Source organism: Brassica napus, chromosome C3 (genome assembly GCF_020379485.1).
Source record: "Brassica napus cultivar Da-Ae chromosome C3, Da-Ae, whole genome shotgun sequence".
In the NCBI taxonomy this organism is placed as follows: Eukaryota; Viridiplantae; Streptophyta; class Magnoliopsida; order Brassicales; family Brassicaceae; genus Brassica; species Brassica napus.
In genome coordinates, this window is record NC_063446.1 from 30,469,677 (window position 1) to 30,487,811 (window position 18,135).

Genomic DNA, 18,135 nt, shown 5'->3' on the forward strand with positions numbered 1-18,135 from the left:
TTCTCGACAAATCACACATGGTAACCTAATAAAAAAACAATCACAGCGTTGACACATTTGAAAGAAAATTCGTCCAACCGCACCTCCTATTTTGGATAAAAACAACTAGAACTAATACGATATGAAAAAAATAGTTTCAAATATATATATATATATATATATATATATATGAAAATAATGTTTCATTGGACATCAACCTAAAATAATATTTTAGCAAATAATTAATAATATAATATCAAAGACATAAACTTTAAAAATATTCATAAGAAAAAATATAATCTAAGATTTTTGTATTAAAAATTATTTTACTTATTATCAAAATTATCATAAGTACAGTAGAATAAACAAAGAAAATATGTAAAACTATTATGTATTCATGAACATTTTAATATTAAGATGATCATGATCTATAACAAGAATAACAAAACATACACAATAAAAGTTAATATCACCTTAAATTTCAAATAAGCTAAACATTTTGAAATACTTTTTAACTGATATATTTATGTATTTTTGGTTACTAACACGTCCGTAGCGTTAATAGAGAGAGAGAGAGAGAGAGAGAGAGAGAGAGAGAGAGAGAGAGAGAGAGAGAGAGAGAGAGAGAGAGAGAGAGGGAGGGAGGGAGGGAGGGAGGGAGAGAGAGAGATTATGCTAATAGTAAAAATTAGTGTTTTTGGTTAATTTAAAATTTAAAAAAAATAGTATATATCATATACATCTCTTGCAAATGTAAAACTAAAACACAAACCACAAATCATATAAAAATAATAATCTTGATTACAAGTAAATTATATTTCGCCCATAAGGCGAGCCACCGTGTTTTATTAGCTCTTTCTACTTAACCTTTTGAAAGTCCGCTCTTATTATGTGTTTCTAAAACAGTCAAATTGTCAACGAGAAGGTACCTATTCTTATTCCTAATTTTTGTTTTTGGATTTAACGTTAAACTAAGTCGCCACTAACCATTATTTATTTACTCTATTTTTTCCAGTTGATTTTGGTTCAGGTCCAATAGCTTAATACTTTCAAAAATCTATTGTCGCCGGCATATGTCAGGGCCGATCTTAGTTATACAATAAAGGAGAGTTGTCTCTCTCCTTAGGCTATTCACATCACCAGGAAGCATGAAGCTTTTTCTGCCACGTGGCAGCACTTTATAAACTTGCGAAAGCTGCTTCACGTTGTTGTTTAAAATTTTGGACTACGTGTTTTTTTTTATGATCAAATCAGTGGGCTTTTTGATTGATGTCCAAAACAGCCCAAATTATTTAGGGTTTGTTCAATTTTAGTGGGTGGAGTTGGAGAATCAGCCGTCGTGGTTCTTCACGTCTCACCGACGATGGCGATCGTCTCTGTAACGTCACTTGGAAACATTAATCTAAGCATTAACTTTTCTGCGCCACTCCTCCCACTCTTGAATTAAATTGACCATATCATTCTCTAAAGTAATCCCCTGAAGCTTCAACTATAAATGGCTTTGTTGTTTGGGATGAACAGTCTTACCAAAACAAAATCCGAAAGGTCTACCTCTGTCAAGCATTAAATCCATCAGTGGTGAGTTCAATTATTCTTCTTGCCGATTTTAAAGCTGGATGCTGTTCAAACACCGCCCAGGTCCCTCTCCTCAGATTAAGAAAGGCAAGAAATTTTAAGAAAGGTGGTCTCCATAAAGAGAATGTAACTCCGGCTAGCCACCACCGTGTTTTATTAGCTCTTTCTACTTAACCTTTTGATAGTCCGCTCTTATTATGTGTTTCTAAAACAGTCAAATTGTCAACGAGAAGGTACCTATTCTTATTCCTAATTTTTGTTTTTGGATTTAACGTTAAACTAAGTCGCCACTAACCATTATTTATTTACTCTGTTTTTTTCCAGTTGATTTTGGTTCAGGTTCAATAGCTTAATGCTTTCAAAAATCTATTGAGGGAAGGAGGGATATATGGGCTTCGTGGTGTTGATGTCGCTGGAATCGCGTTTCACTGACCACACGAGCTTTGTTGAGGTCACGTAACAAGTGACCATCCCAGGAGAGAAGTTTCGTTTTCAAAAGTATGATCAACTCATGGCTTTGGCTAAACCAACGTGGATTTGGCTGGTTTTTATAACAACTCAGCACTGTTTTCAATAATGAAAATCATTCCATTCATCATGTGATGATAACAATCCAATTATAAAGGTAATCAACTGATCTATGTTAAGTTGTTTAATATTTTGTTAGTTTGATTAAGTGAGCACTGATAAACCAAACACAACTATGCGAAGCTCATAGTGTGTGTTTAATAAAATTGATTAAGAAATCTGATCGCAGTCAGTTGATTGGATTGCAGGAAAGACACATCTCTCTCTCTGCAAAGCAAAACTGGGTTAGATCCAGCGACTGTAGCTTCCTTATTCATATTTTGGATTACTTTAGATATTTCGGATAAAAATATCCGGATACTTTTGGGTAGTTTGGATACTTTATAATAATTTAGTTATCATCAACTATTTTCAGATACTTTTAATAGAATTTTAAATTTAAAATATATATTTAATGATGTTATATGTATATATAATTAATATTTTTATATATTCGGGTACACGTTCGGTTCTCGGTTCGGTTCAGTTATTTCGGATATAAAAATATAGGAACCGTTCGGGTATTTGAGGGTATTGGTCCGGTTCCGGTTTTGGGTATTTCGGTTCGGTTCCGGTTTGGTTCTTCGGTTCCGGTTATTTTGCCCAGGCCTAATTGCTACTATTAGTACTGGTTGTTGTTTTTTTATATTTATGTTATATTTGAGGACTTATTTTTGCTTTATGTTATGTCAGTAATTTGCTAGAGATAAGAGTTTATATCCAACCAAGGAACGCCTTATTCATATTTTTAGCAAGAATCTATATTATAAAAGTGTGAAAAAGTGTCAAGTCCATGGCTCGAACCCGGGTTATTGAGATATAAACACCAACATTTATACCACTAAGCTAAATGATACTTTGTACATTGATGACTGAACCTAATATATATTTATGAAGGTCAGAAGCTCTTGCTTCTTCGGCTTCCTCTGAGGGTCGGGCCTACAAGTGTATTATGGGTTTCATTTTTAAAAGGGGTTCATCACGTTATATGAAAAAAACTTAAGTTTGCAACGATTATGGTTTTCCTATATTGTAAATTATTGTGGTTTAACATGAGTTCGGGTTCTTTTCAATATTCTCTCAAACAAGTCTGAGTTACAGAGTTGTGCCGTGTGTGTTCGTAATCTATTTTTTCACCGGTAAACTCTTTATCATGTCCCCATCTTAAATCGCTTTATCATAAATGTTCCTGATTTGTAGCCCACTGTAAACCATATATATATGATTCTCATCTTTGATGAACCCAATCTGCATCTCCACAAAACTCATTGATTCCTCTTAGCTTTAACCATTTTCTAGAAAATGTTTCTCTCTGCCTCTCCAGTTCCTCAAACTGGCGTCCCGGCATCCGTCACTCAACCCTCGAGTCTCTCTGTCTTGGTCGTAGTAGTCAGAGCATAGCCTCTGGCTTCCTCCGCTTATAGGATTCCTTGAGCTTCAAGAAAGACATGGAGTTTGTGGGAATCACGGTTCTCTTCCTTGATGAAAAGGTAAGTTAATATTCGATCTATCATACTTATTTAACATAATTGTTTTAATTGATTTCCTGATTCTTTGTTGAATAATATTATTTGTAGATTCCGTGATTCATGGGTTTACTCCCGTCGGACGTGCTAATCATTACATACCATCTTTGAAGGCATGTTCCAATGTGAAAGTCGATCATTTTGAGGTTCTTAGGTGCTCAAGCATGTACAAGATAACTGATCATCCATTCCTCATTTGTTTCATCTCACTAACCATTATTGATGAAGTCATCACGGGTGCTTCTGAGATCAATTTTCAGTCAAGATTAGACTGTTCGACAATCTCGAAGTGATTGCGAACACAAACCTAAAACTCCAAGATATATTATCATATTGCATATGGGTTTATATTATGTTTCGATATAATAATTGATATTTAAACTCGCAGATGTGGTTAGGCAAATCCGTTATGTCCAGGGCTCTGGCCTCACCAAAAAAATAACTCGAGTCGTTATCCATCACCTCATTGATCCGTAAGAAACAATCAACACATAATTCCCTTTATTTTACTGTCTATATTATGCTAACATCAATAATCAAAAATATTTCCTACCCAAGATTTGTGGTCATCTATTTATCTCTCTTACTTATCAATCTAATTTTACACAAATCTTTATTTTAAATCTTAAAAGAAACCACAATAATCCAAACAATCAAAACACTAAAAAACTAAAATCCCAACAAAGACGAATCATTAATGATCACCTCTCTTTTTGTCTAATTTTACCAATAAACTTCAAAACAAATATATATCAAATCAATCAACTCAACTAAAACTCAACGACACATACATTGAGCTAGCTAAACAAATACAAACTACACGACCAGCTATTTAACAATTAACAAATTTACTTTCGCAGATGCTTACGAAGAAGACGAAAACGACAACCAAGATCAATGAAATTACCTAAAAAAAAGCAGAGTAAGTTATAGACTCTGATAAATATAACTAACAATGATTTTTTTTTTACATATTACTCATCAAATAAAAGAGAAATAAACACAATCACACCAGGAGATACAATAGACAATCCTAACATACACAAAGATGGCAACAACATCCCCACCTGCTCACTCCTCTTGTCTTATGAAAATAGCTTACATGATCAATGTCAACAGGCCAATGCTATTGTCTTCTTATGAGAAATACATATATTCGTTTAAAACCATTAAGGCTCAAATACTAATTGTCACTCATTTTATAATTATTTTCACAAGTCTTTATGTATTTTTTTAAGGTCCGGTAAAAGCAACAAGTTTAAAAATAAAAATATATAACCAACGTAATAAGAATAAAAAAAATTATTACTTAATACACACAACTTACACAAATAAACTGGAGAAAAAATATTCAGAAACAAAAGGTACTTTCAACAACCTTAATATAATGTATGTAATCTCAACAGTACAAGTAACAAATTAAAAAGACAAACAAACAATAACTTTCAGTGACACAACAAGCAACACCACGAACTATATCTATCACATTACTAACACAGTTTAGTTCTTCATGAGTGGAGAACAGTGCATACACAGTTCATCGTCACAACTCTAACCCTATAACAATAAAAAAACTTGAAAAACAATGATCGACCCAAAGACGCAAAATTCACAGCTACAATAACCCTAACAAATATTGAAAAAAAATAAGAACTCTTTCTACATCCCGCGCTTGTGCGGGGGCAATGCCACTAGTAAAACTACAACCAGCCAGATTACGAGTTGATTACTCTCTAGGCCACTTTTTGACTTATCTTTACATTTATAGACACTTCTTACATGTGAGGTACTTTATTGTGGGCCAGCAATAAACTGCGGACAACTTTGCTCTTAATAGACATTTGATGCGTGGACGGATGATGTGTGGACGGGTGATGCGTGGACTACCTCATATTCCAAAACTATTCAGACATATTGACATTCTCTAAAAATAAAGATATTAATAAATTCTATTTTTTAGATATTATACGTTTTAGATGTATCAATGTATCATGAATAATAGATACACCTAATTACTTATCCAAAACCTTCAACTAGATCGCATTGTACGATGGGGTTTTTGCAAAATTGACTCAAAACTCAAAGTCAACCACAAAATTAACCTATGTTTTTTTTTAGAAATTTTATTTGTCATATTCACCCCACAAATTCAAATTATTCACTAAAATGCCATTAATTTTCTTTTATTCTTTTTTTTTCGAAAATGACATTTTTACTCTATCAACCTCATCATCTTCAAGTATTTACAAGATTGCCCTTGCCATCAATACACCAACCACTATGAACAACCAATTTGAAGCTCTTAATCCACATAAAATCGATTTACACTTCCTCTTTCTCAATTATTAAGAACTAAAAACAACGTCTCTTTACTTTCTCTCTATATTCATCCAAAAAAAATCAAGATTTTGATTATAAATTTTTTATGGTTCATAGAGCCATTGAAGTTTACGATTCTTGGTGGGTCACTTTTGTTTGAGATTCTGGGTGCTTAAAGAAGACTTATGTGTGCTACACAAGTGATCTCACTGGTTGAAACTATGAAATCAGTTTGTTTTCCAGATCTGTTCGCCCAGACGACTTCCGGGTAAGTCTTCTGCTGTAGACGACTTACATGAAAGTTTTCTGATCAATGCAGAGGTTAGTTTTGCAATTGACGTTTAAATGTGTTTTTAGAGACAACTTACATGGAAGTCGTCCATCTTTGTTTGTTAAAAAAAATTCGAGACGGCTTCCTTTAAGTCGTCTAGGATAAACAAGTTAGTTTTTCATTTGACCGCATTGTGTCAGAAATTTGATTTTCCTGGACGACTTACACATAAGTCGTCAAGTAGAAAATTAAAAAAATCAATATTTTGTTATATCAAGACGGCTTCCATGTAAGTCGTCTCAAGTTAGTTTTGCAATTGAAAAATAAAACATAAAATTTTATTCTTTTCTAGACGACTTACACGGAAGTCGTCCGTTAGATGACTTACACGAAAGTCGTCCGTTAGACGACTTACACGAAAGTCGTCCATGATTTTATTCCGAGATTCTGGTCAAACCTTGCTTATCTTGGACGACATCCATGGACGACTTTCGTGAAATTTAGGATTCTAATAAATTTAGAATGTGAAATTTAGGATTCTAATAAATATATAAAAAAATTCAAAAAAAATTTTGAAAAAAAAAATTCAAAAAAAAATTAGAAAAAGTTCGAATTTAGAAAAGTAATTCGAAAACATAAAAAGAATATTTTTAAAATTTTTATTTATTTAAATAATTATTTATTATATATATAGAACAAAATTATAAGAATATTTTACCCCTTAATGATGGTATTTTTAAAAATGTTTCTTTAGTGCTCGTAAAAATGAATAATGATACCAACGACGTGGTTAATATAAAAATTCCCAAAACTTATATAGAGTTTTGAAAATTTCAAATGTGTGTCCACACAACACTTTTAACCTACTGATTGGGATAACCGCAGAAATTCATATCTAGGTGAACGCTACGCAAGTCAGTCGTGTGAGAAGTGAACTGTAAGAAAATGTTTGTCAACTTGTCTTGAAGTCAACTCTCTTCCTCGTCATCTAAGGTTACGACAACCAAGAAATGATTTAGTAGAACTTATTATTGATTAATCTGGCCATGAGTCTCGCAAGGAACATTTGATGTAAATTAGTATACTATTAAATAACAAACACGTTCAACATCTCCATTCCTTCACCTTCATATATTAGTAGGTTTAAGGAGTCATTTTGTTTCATCTGCTTCTTCTTAGCTTTTGTGCAAAACAATGGCAGCAACCATCAGCTTTGACTTTCAAAACTATCTCCTCATAATATTCCTATGCTCTTTGGCAGCCATATATATTTTTGCTCGCTTTTTCAAGAAACCAAAAGATGGTTTTGATCTGCCCCCGAGCCCTCCTTCTCTGCCCATCATTGGTCATCTTTACCTTTTCCTCTCTCCTCTAATCCACAAGTCCTTGCAGAGAATCTCCAACAAGTATGGACCTCTTCTTCATCTCCGTATCTTCAACTACACTATACTCCTTGTATCCTCTCCCACAGCGCTCTACGAGATCATCAAGGCCCATGACGTGAACATGTCGTCTCGAGGCCTAGCTCCGTTCAAAGAGTCGCTCACTTTTGGAACTTCCGGCTTCGTCATGGCTCCTTATGGAGACTACTGGAAGTTCATGAAGAAGCTAGTGGTCATGAATCTGACTGGAATGCAAACACAACAGCAGTCACGAAGCGCCCGTGCGGTTGAGGTAGAGCGGTTATACATGAAGCTGCTAGATAAGTCTAGGAAGAAGGAGAGCGTTGACATTCATAAGGAAGTAAAAGGACTCGTTAGCAACATCCTCTTCAAGATGACCTTGGGAAGGAGTTGCTTAGAGGAGAACAGTGAAGCGGAGAAAGTCACACAACTGTCTGACCAGATATTTATCTTGTCGAAGAAGCTTTTCTTGGCACATATTCTGAAAGAGCCGCTTGAGAAGATTGGGATCTCACTGTACAGAAAAGAGACAATGAGTGTTTCCGACAAATTAGATGAGCTGTTGGAGAGAATTATTGGAGAACGCAAAGAGAAACTAGACAAGGATCAAGGCACGGACTTATTGGACACATTATTGTCAGCTTATCGAGATGAAAATGCAGAGTACAAGCTCACTATGAACCACATCAAGGCAGTATTCGGGAGGTTAACTCGAGATGCCCCTTTGACTCACAAAAAATGCTCAAATCTCCCATCAATAAAATATAATTTTATATTTATTTATTTTAAAATAGGAAAATAGGCTAAATACATCTATAACCCTAACAAAATTACATAATTACATGACCCAACCACTCAAACCCGGCCCACCCAAACAGAAACGGGTATAACCCTTTCCTAAATCTAAACTCTCTCCGCGTTCGCGTTTAGACAGAAAAGAAAAAAAAATTGTCGTTCTCTCCTCTCTTTCTCCTCGTGTTCTTCCGAACATTCTTTCTGATTTCCAGAAACTCTCGGCTTCATCGTTTCTTCTTCTCCTTCGTCTCTTCTTCTGTTCTAATCAAGACTTCATCTTCTGAATCGACATCCTTCATTCTGGTAAGTTATTTTTTGACCTTGATTTCTTTGTATCTTGTATCTAGGTCAGATAAAATTTAGGTAAAACTTGTAAATTGTAGTCGAAAAGTTTGGTAGGATCTTAGTAAGCGAGATTGTGGTTTGAAATTGGGGAAAACATCTTGAAACTGTTGAATTAGTATAAACTGAAACAAAAAAACCAAGAGCTCGCGATTTTTATGGGTTCTTTCTTACTGGATCCAATTGGTTTTCCTGGTTTATTATTTGTGATATGAAACCGAAATCTCTTTGACTGTTAGGATAAATGTAAATTGAAATGGAGTAGGTGATTTATTGAATGAATGAAAGGTTTGAGATTAGGCAAAGTAATAATTCTAGATTATGCCTAAATGTGTGTTGTTGTGTTGTTTTTCGATGTTCAGAGGAAGTAGATAATGGCAGGTAACCGTGGAGGAAAAAAAAAGACTACAAAGAAAAATGGAAAATCCACAACAGCTCCTGTTGCTGAAGAGCATGTGGAAGAGCTATCAGACGGAAACAATAGTGATGATATGTGTGGCCCCCCCTCTGAGGTATAATATTCTTTTGGTTTTAGTTGAATAAAGTGTCACTGGTTGTGTGTGTATTGGTTTTATTCTAATTAAGTGATACTGTTGTGCATTAGTTTTGAATTGAAGCTTTATTGATGTTGGTAGGAGTAACTGAGTTGTTGTGATTAACATCTTGTACAGGGAATGAAGGGCCTAAAAAGAAAGCGTCCATCTACTGGAGGTGGAGTCTCCAGTAGAACTAGAGCTAGAAAAGCGGTATCAAATGGGAATGAGCCGGTTAGAGAAGAGAGTAATCCAGTGAGAGGAACGAGTGTGGTTTCGCTCTCACTTGACCCCGAAAGTGAAGGCATGTCTGCTGTTTCCTCCAAGGTAATTTTTGCATTCATTTTAATCATTTATTTTATTATTTTACTCGTAAAAATGACTAATACATATATATTTGATTGCAGGAAAGACAACCACCACAGCCCCTTGAAATGTACTTCAAGAACACACAGTACCTGAAGACTTGCAAGATTCAGACCAAGTGCCGCGTGAAGAACACAGTTGATGTGATTAAGGAACTTAAGGAAGAGGTCGGCTGGTTCACGAGCCATCCTCAGTTTTGTCATTTCTTCCACATTCCTGATGAAGAATTCCTGAAGCTCCAAGGAATGTGGATGTTACTGCTGCACACCATTCGTATTGAAGGAGAAGAAGCTGCATGGTTTGGGGTGAATGGTGTGCCCATCCGCTACTCTATGAGGGAGCATGCTCTCATCTCTGGCTTGGACTGCCATGAGTATCCGAGTGGACATTTGAAGCTCGGGGATACTAAGTTTATGGATTATTACTTCGGTAATAAGAAGAAGATCACTATAGTAGATGTGAAGCAGAAGCTGCAATCTATGGGGACAGCATGTAATGATAGATTGAAGATGGCTGTCCTGTTCTTCCTTGGTCGGATTATTAGAGGAACGACGAAGGATTCTGCAGCATTAGACCCGTTCATTTAAGGATAGTGGACGATTTGGATGTTTGCAGAACATTTCCTTGGGGTCGTCTAACATTTGATGATGCAATAAAGGAGATTAAGCATGTAATGGAGCTTCTGAAGGGTGAAGTGCACCATGCAACTGGATTTAATGGATTCATAATTCCATTAGAGGTAAAGCAGACAATTTAGCATTAAGTGAATTTTTTGTTATTTATAACCGAAAATCTGACACTATGACACTTCATTTGTGTAGGTTTTGGCTTTTGAGTGTATTCCTAAGCTAGGAAAAAAATTTCGAATCTCTTCAGATGGCGCCAGTGGAGATTGTCCTAGGATGTGCAAGAGTCGGTTTACAAAGAGTAGCATGAAGGGCTATCCTTTGGAAGATATATATGCTGCTTTTGGAAACACAAAGGTATATCTTTATTTCATTTAATAGAAAATAGCAGAATATTTAAACTGATATATCTGAATGTTTTATTTTCAGGTTATTAACAGTGTGTTGGTTCCAACGGTGGATGAGGAAACTTTGCTGGCTCGTATCATTGTTCCGGAGCCAGAGTATCAGCGTGAGGGTAGCACAAGTGATAGGTGGAACTACTGGCTATGGAAGAAGGATTGTTGGAGTCGATGTTGAAAGGTGTGGAAGAGAGGATTATGAAGGCCATGGAAGAAGGATTTTCTGGAATTAATTTAACGGTAGAGACAAAGCTGGAGGCTATGAACTTGAGGATGGGTAAACTTGAGAAGTACCAGCGAGTTTTGAAGAAAAAGGCTAAGAAAATAGAAGACAAGTTGACTTCTATTGAAAGCAAGGGAAATGAGAATGAGGAATATACACAGTGGAATGATTTTGATTATGGTAGAGATCATGGGAAGGATAGAGACATGGCTGAGGCAGAGAAGGATGAGACAGGGAAGAAAATCAATGAGGAGGGTGAGGAAGATGAGGAAAACAGTGGGAAAGATGAGGAAGACGAGGAAAACAGTGAGAAGGGTGAAGAAGAGAAAGACCAAGAACCTGAAAAAGACAAAGAAAACAGTGACTCTGTTGAGAAAGGCGAAGAATACGTGGAGGAATCAGATGAAGAAAATTCTCTATTAAGGCTTCAGGAAAGAGTGAGAGTGCAAGCGGAAGAATTTTGGAGGACAATTGATGATGATTCTGAGGCTGAGGAAGAGGTTGAGAAAGAGGGTGAGGAAGAGGTTGAGAAAGAGGGTGAGGAAGAGGGTGAGAAAGAGGTTCAAGAAGAGGAAGAGGATGAGAAAGAGGCTGAGAAAGAGGTTCAAGAAGCGAAAGAGGGTGAGGAAGAGAGTGCAAAAGAGGCTGAGAAAGAGGCTGAGAAAGAGGTTCAAGAAGAGAAAGAGGCTGAGAAAGAAGAATCCAAGGGAACTCCTACCTCTACCGGAGTAATAGTCATTACACCACGAGGTAGAACTAAGGCAGCAGCTGCGAGGAAAGCAATCTCTATATCACCAGAGATTGTTGTGGTAACAGGGATTGCTGAGCTAGCTGAGAAAGAGGTTGAGGTAGAAGCTACTCATACAGAGCAAGAAGCTATTCAGACTGAGATTGTTGAGAAAGAGGCTGAGGTTACTGAGAAAGATGTTGAGTTAGCTGAGAAAGAGGATCAAGATGTGGATGAAGAGGAGGAAAAAGCAGAGGAAAGTGACAAGAATCCTGATGTCGATCAAGATGTGGAGGAAGAAGAGGAAAAAGCAGAGGAAAGTGACTCTTATCCTGATGTCGATCAAGATGTGGAGGAAGAGGAGGAAAAAACAGAGAAAAGTGAAGATAATCCTGTGGAGAGTCCCTCTGAGAAACATGCTGAGCTAGCTGAGAAGTCAGTTGAATCTGATGTCGATCTAGATGTGGAGGAAGAGGAGGAAAAAGCAGAGGAAATTGAAGATAATCTTGTGGAGAGTCCCGCTAAGAAACAGACTGAGCTAGCTGAGAAGTCAATTGAGGTAGAATTAAAGACTAAGCGCAAGCCTAGGGTCAAAGTCATAGCAGTGCCGTATGGCATTCCCAGAGCTGAGAGACTAGCAAAAATGAGAGCTGAAGCTGAAAAAAAGAAAGCTAGAGCTGAAAAAAAGAAAGCTAAAGCTGATGGTGCACCTAAGAAGAAAGGCAGGCCGAAGAAGACTGAGGCTACATTGAAGCCATGTACGCCACTGCCGGAGAAGAGAAAAAGTGAACCATCACGGTGGGTGCAGTCTCCTTTCACTGAGGGAAAGACTGATGAGCTAGAAGTGCCAAAGAAGAAGCTTAAAACAAAAACCTAAAATGATTATGTTATGTATATGTATTATTCAAGTTAGGATGTTATGTTTCTGCCTAAAATGCTTCTCTTGAACTTGTTATGTTAAGTTTCTGGATGTTTTATGTTTTTAAACAGGTGTGGTAACTCAGAATTACAGGGGAAACTCTGGTCAAAATTTTGGAAAAATACTTCATAATTTTGACAAAAATTACTTTTTAAAATTTGGAAAAATACTCCATTTTATAAAATAATTAAAAACAGTTTACAAGTAAAATGCAAACCACATGTAAAACGTGCATGGATAAAAAATGCACATGTAAAATGTGCAGCCGTCATATATTTTGATATTATATTTTGATTACAATTAGTAATTCTTGGTAAGCTTCAAGGATTTAGTAATACTACCTTACACATAGTAATCTTTTGGCAATTTTTAGGTTTATCTAGTAAAACCCTGAGAAAATAAGCTTTTTTGTAGTAAAACTGATGCTTTTACACTATAATAATCATTAAAGAAGACATTTTCAGGAAGAATTTGCCAGGAATACGTATTTTTTTAGATTTTCCTTACTATGGTCTAACCATTCATACAATAAAAATGAAAGTTAAGAGAGTTTTTTGAAAAAATGAAAATATTTTTCTTAAACTGCTGAAATAATCATAAAAAATAGTCTTAATATATATTTAGTAAGTAATTAGTCTACAAATTGATAATAATCATAAAATATATATCGATTCTACATACTAAACATAAATACTCATACTAATATATATGTAGTCCAAATAACACATAGTAATCTAAAGTAGTTCTAGTAGTTCAAATAACACATAGTAATTCCAGAAATACAGGTAGTTCAAATAACACATAGTAAACCTAGTATTCCTAGTAGTTCAAATAACACATAGTAATTCTAGTAATTTAGGTAGTCCAAATAACATATAGTAATTCCAGTAGTCCTAGTAGTCGGAATAACACAATGAAACAAATTTCAACAATCAAACACCTGAACCTCAACCACTTCCACATTCAAAATACGCTGCCATACCTCTTCCTCTGGCTCTGCCTGTGTCTGTGCTTGTGGCTCTCCCTCTTCCACTCACTCTGCCTCTTTTTCCTCTTCCACGAGCTTCTCCTGCTGATGGTTTCCTTGTTTGCTGTGGTTTTCCTTTCTTGACTTCAAATTCTGGAGGAAGTACTTTCTTTGCTCTAATTTCTTCTGGTATAACCCAATCAGACATATGAGGAACAGGATATATTGTCCGGTGATAAGCCAAAGCCCATTGCTCTACCAAATAGTACTTAGAACAATACTCAGATAGATGGAGTTCCTTTCCCGCTTTCTCAGTCATGAATGTGGCAGCAGCTACTGCATGAACACATGGATATTTGTCTTTATCAAATTGCCCACAGGTGCACGTGTTCATAGCCATGTCCACGGTATAACGCTTCCCGTCACTACCATGCACACTGTACTCGAGATGGAAGCTGTTTAACTCATCAACCCGAAGAAACCCTGCATCAACACATCTTTTAGTCATTTCCTCCTCCACTATAGGCACAAGCTTCAGTGCGGGTGGCATTTCACCTGCCTCTTTCCTGTGCTTGTTAAACCATTCAGCAATTTTTCCAATGATAAAATCAAACATTGGAAGTAAGGTGAACTTTCTTGCGTCTTTAATAACACCGTTAAAAGATTCTGCTGAATTGGTGGTGTCGACATTGTACCTAACTCCTTCAAAGTAACATCTAGCCCATTTCTTCTGTTCACAACTTTTGTCAAGATACTCCGCTGCACTAGGATATTTCCTACCAAAAGCATCATAAAGGACCAAGAACTCCGCCTCTGTATAAGCGTGTGCGCACTCCATAAACTTAAATGCACATGTTTCTCTGTTGTTACGGACGTAGCCTTTAATATTTTGAGACAGATGCCATATACAATAACCATGAGCGGCCTGACGGAACACTTGATGTACTGCCTTGATCAAGCCTTTGTTTCTGTCCGAAAGAAACACCAATCCAGGGAGATCTGATATCACTGATTTCAACTGTTCCATAAACCATAGCCAACTCTCATATTTCTCACCATCAGCAACACCAAACGCAATTGGGTAGTGGTGATGATTGGGATCCTGAGCAGTCGCAACAAATAACACTCCACCATAAACAGTCTTCAGGTGTGTTGCATCCACAACAAGGACTTTTCTCATCGCGCGGAATCCTTCTATGCTAGCTCCCAAAGCCCAAAATAGATACTTAAATTTTTTGCCCTCATCCACAACCACACGAGTTATTGTGTCAGGATTCACCTGCTCCAGCATGTGCATATAACAATATAATAAAGAATAACTCTCTTCAGGAGTTCCGCGCACTTTATTAGCAGCTAGTCTTCTTCCTCTATATGCCGTTGTGTATGATACTTCCAAAGCAACTCTCTGATGAACCAAATCGATCAGAGCATTGGGACGTGGTGTGTCAAAACATCCAGGATAATCTTGGGCCAGGATAGATGCAACGATTTGTTGTGTGCCTCTCCTTCTATTAGGCAGTGTTCTTGTGGTAACAACAGAACATCTATGCTGCTTGATGTAACTTCTAACTGACCAAAGATCTGAATTGGTTAACTTTGCAACACGCACAAACCACTTGCAGCCTTCTTTGGCTCCTCGGCATTTTATCACATATCTCTTAGTATCCGACTTAATTACCTCATACTCAAAACACTTCACATGTGACGCCGCCTGAATATGAGTTTGCGCTTCCTCCTTGGTTCTAAATTCTTGATCTAAAACCAAATCCATACCATCATCCCACTCCTTATAGACAACTGGTGTGACTTCAACTGAGGGTCCTGCTTCTCTTTCGGTGGCATTCTCATGCTCTCAATGTCTTCGTAAAGTGTAAGCACACCACCAGTACCTTCATTATCAGTTGCATCCTTCTCAGTACCTTCTTCATCACCACCCTCTGTCTCAATAGCCTCTGTATCAATAGCTTCTGTATCAGTAGCCTCTCTATCAGTAGCCCCTCTTTCAGTTGCCTCTCTATCAGTGGCCTCTCTATCAGTAGCCCCTCTTTCAGTAGCCTCTCTATCAGTGGCCTCTCTATCAGTAGCCCCTCTTTCAGTAGCCTCTCTATCCGATAGACTGCCATAGAAATCAGTGTCATCATCCCTTTTGTTGAACTCCACATGTAGAACACTTCTACAATTCTCTTGATTTACTTGCATTAGATAACAAAAAACGTCTTCATCTTCCCAGATATATGATGGCTTGTTCGAATACATTACCATTGGAAAGTAACTAATCTTCGCTTCCATCTTATAGTCATCTACCTTTATCTTTCTGCAAATACGCTCAACCAAAACAGAGCGTGTGATCTCATCCACTGATTTCTTCAACACAATAGTGTGAATTTCATCTTCCCCTTCACCATCTCCCGAAATCCATTTCATTTCAACCCCATCTTTAATATAATATCCTCCATAATCAAAACAAATGATTGTACAATGCGGATTTTGCATTTTCCTGAAATAAAATGAATTATAATTAGAATTAGCATTATTAAGAAGTTTAAATTTAATTCTCACATAATATTTTACTGTTAGCATTCTTACTAATACTAATTTTTTTCAATACTATATATAGTAAAACCAGTAATACTAGTAATATTTGTAAACATAGTAATACCAGTAGTATCAGTAATACCACGTTGCCTTAGTAAAACGGGTTATCTTAGTAATACCCAGAAATTATCGTTGCACTAATTAATCAACATTTTAGTCCGATTTTGTTCGGATTTTGCATTACCCATGTTATATAATTCATATTAATGAAATTACACCGAAGAAATCATCAAAATGAGCTCAAAACGTACATAAAATATACCCTAAAACCAATAAATACAGTTTACAAAATCCTTTTAAATCTCTTAAAATTTGCATTCAACCTTTCTTTTGTTACACTAGCCGATATATACACTTATTTTTATAAGTATTCCAGCAAAAATTTCATCAAAAACGGACATAAATTAAACCCGAAATTCATATACACAGTTTTTAAATTCACTTTTTCTCTTTCAAATTTTCATCAATTCTTACTTTTTAGGTTACCCATGGTTTACACAAACATTTAAAAGATATTTCACACAAAATTTCATGAAAAACCGACAAGAATTACCTGATGTTAAAGCTTCAAAATCGCCAATGAAAGATGGGGAAGAAGATGTCTTCACGCGGACAGATGATAGAGGAGAGAAAACATAAAGACATGTGGGGCAAGGTAAATCTGATTGGTTAAGGTTATTTGTGGACCCCATTTGGTTGTTGTGTTTGGGTGAGTGTATTTAATTGAAAAATTAAATGAATTAATGAGGTGGAGAAGAAATATATTAAAGAAAGAAATGTTACTATAGGAAATTCAAAAACAAAGGGGTAATGGGAAAAGAAAAGGGACAAGAAGACTGAAATTTTTTCTATAAGGGCATTTGGAGTTAGCCCCCGAGTATTCGCGGTAAAATATTGTTCATATACTTTGAGTTTTTTTTTTTGATAATCCGGAATTTCGGGTCCAAGGCCCAACCAATTAATCCCCTGGGCCTGTACAAGACCAATCTGAGTTTGGTAGGTTTCAAACATGGGGGTGCTTAGCACCTTTGAATTGATTGTACATATTTATTCGTTGAGAATTTAAGACACCATTTTATTTCTAAATGTTTTGTAAGTGTAGGAACTTTTCGTAGGAGGCACTGACACGAGTTCATCAACAATTCAGTGGATAATGGCAGAGATCATTAACAGCCCTAACACTCTTAGGAAGCTAAGAAAAGAAATTGATTCGGTTGTAGGGAGAACAAGGATGATTCAAGAAACCGATCTACCAAAACTGCCTTTCTTAGAAGCGGTGTTTAAGGAAGGGCTAAGACTACACGGGCCTTCGCCTCTCTTGATAAGGAAGTTCCAAGAAGGGTATAAGATCAGAGGAGGGTTCTACATACCGGAGAACACAACACTTGTAGTCAATGCTTATGCTATAATGAGAGATCCAAATTTCTGGGAAGATCCTGATGAGTTCAAGCCAGAGAGGTTTATGGGTGATTTAAAACCAGAAGAAGAGGCGAGAAGAGAACAAGCACTGAGATACATTCCTTTTGGGATTGGAAGGAGAGCTTGTACTGGGGAAAAACTATCTGGCATCTTTGTACGAACAGTAATAGGAGTGATGGTGCAGTGCTTTGACTGGGAAATTAAAGGAGATAAAGTTAACATGGAAGAGGCTGGTGGAAGAATCTTCTTGGGCATGGCTCATCCCCTTGAGTGCACTCCTTCTCCTCGAGCCCTAAACCATCCTTTACCTTCCCATTTGATAAGTTCGAGCTCCACTTAAGTTGCGTACATATGATATACGTGGTCCAAAACATTGTCTTCAGTAAACAATAAAGAAACTTTCTTTCCAGTTTCATGTCATTTTTATCTTTTATCTAAGTTGTATTTCCTTGTTTAATGGTGTAGCTTTGATTTCTTGTTAAGCCTTTGTTTCATTTAGTTGTTGTTGTCTAAAAATCAGTAAAACCATAAAAACGTTGTGTTGTGTTCAAATTCCCGTTTATTGTAATACAATTGGACAAG

At 36.3% G+C, this 18,135-nt stretch overlaps 1 protein-coding gene and 1 long non-coding RNA gene across 2 annotated transcripts; both read left to right on the forward strand.

Moving 5' to 3' along the window:
• The first annotated feature begins 1,209 nt into the window (after positions 1-1,209).
• Positions 1,210-4,275, forward strand: LOC106385846. Its single transcript, XR_001277296.3, has 4 exons — positions 1,210-1,787; positions 1,879-2,179; positions 2,331-3,611; positions 3,699-4,275. It is a non-coding gene; the product is annotated as an uncharacterized LOC106385846 (long non-coding RNA).
• Positions 4,276-6,972: 2,697 nt separating this feature from the next.
• Positions 6,973-17,893, forward strand: LOC106384384 (cytochrome P450 705A22-like). Its single transcript, XM_048749531.1, has 3 exons — positions 6,973-8,334; positions 12,968-12,985; positions 17,237-17,893. The coding sequence occupies exons 1-3, from the start codon at positions 7,432-7,434 to the stop codon at positions 17,891-17,893; spliced, it is 1,578 nt and encodes a 525-aa protein (XP_048605488.1). The 5' UTR covers positions 6,973-7,431.
• Positions 17,894-18,135: the final 242 nt, after the last annotated feature.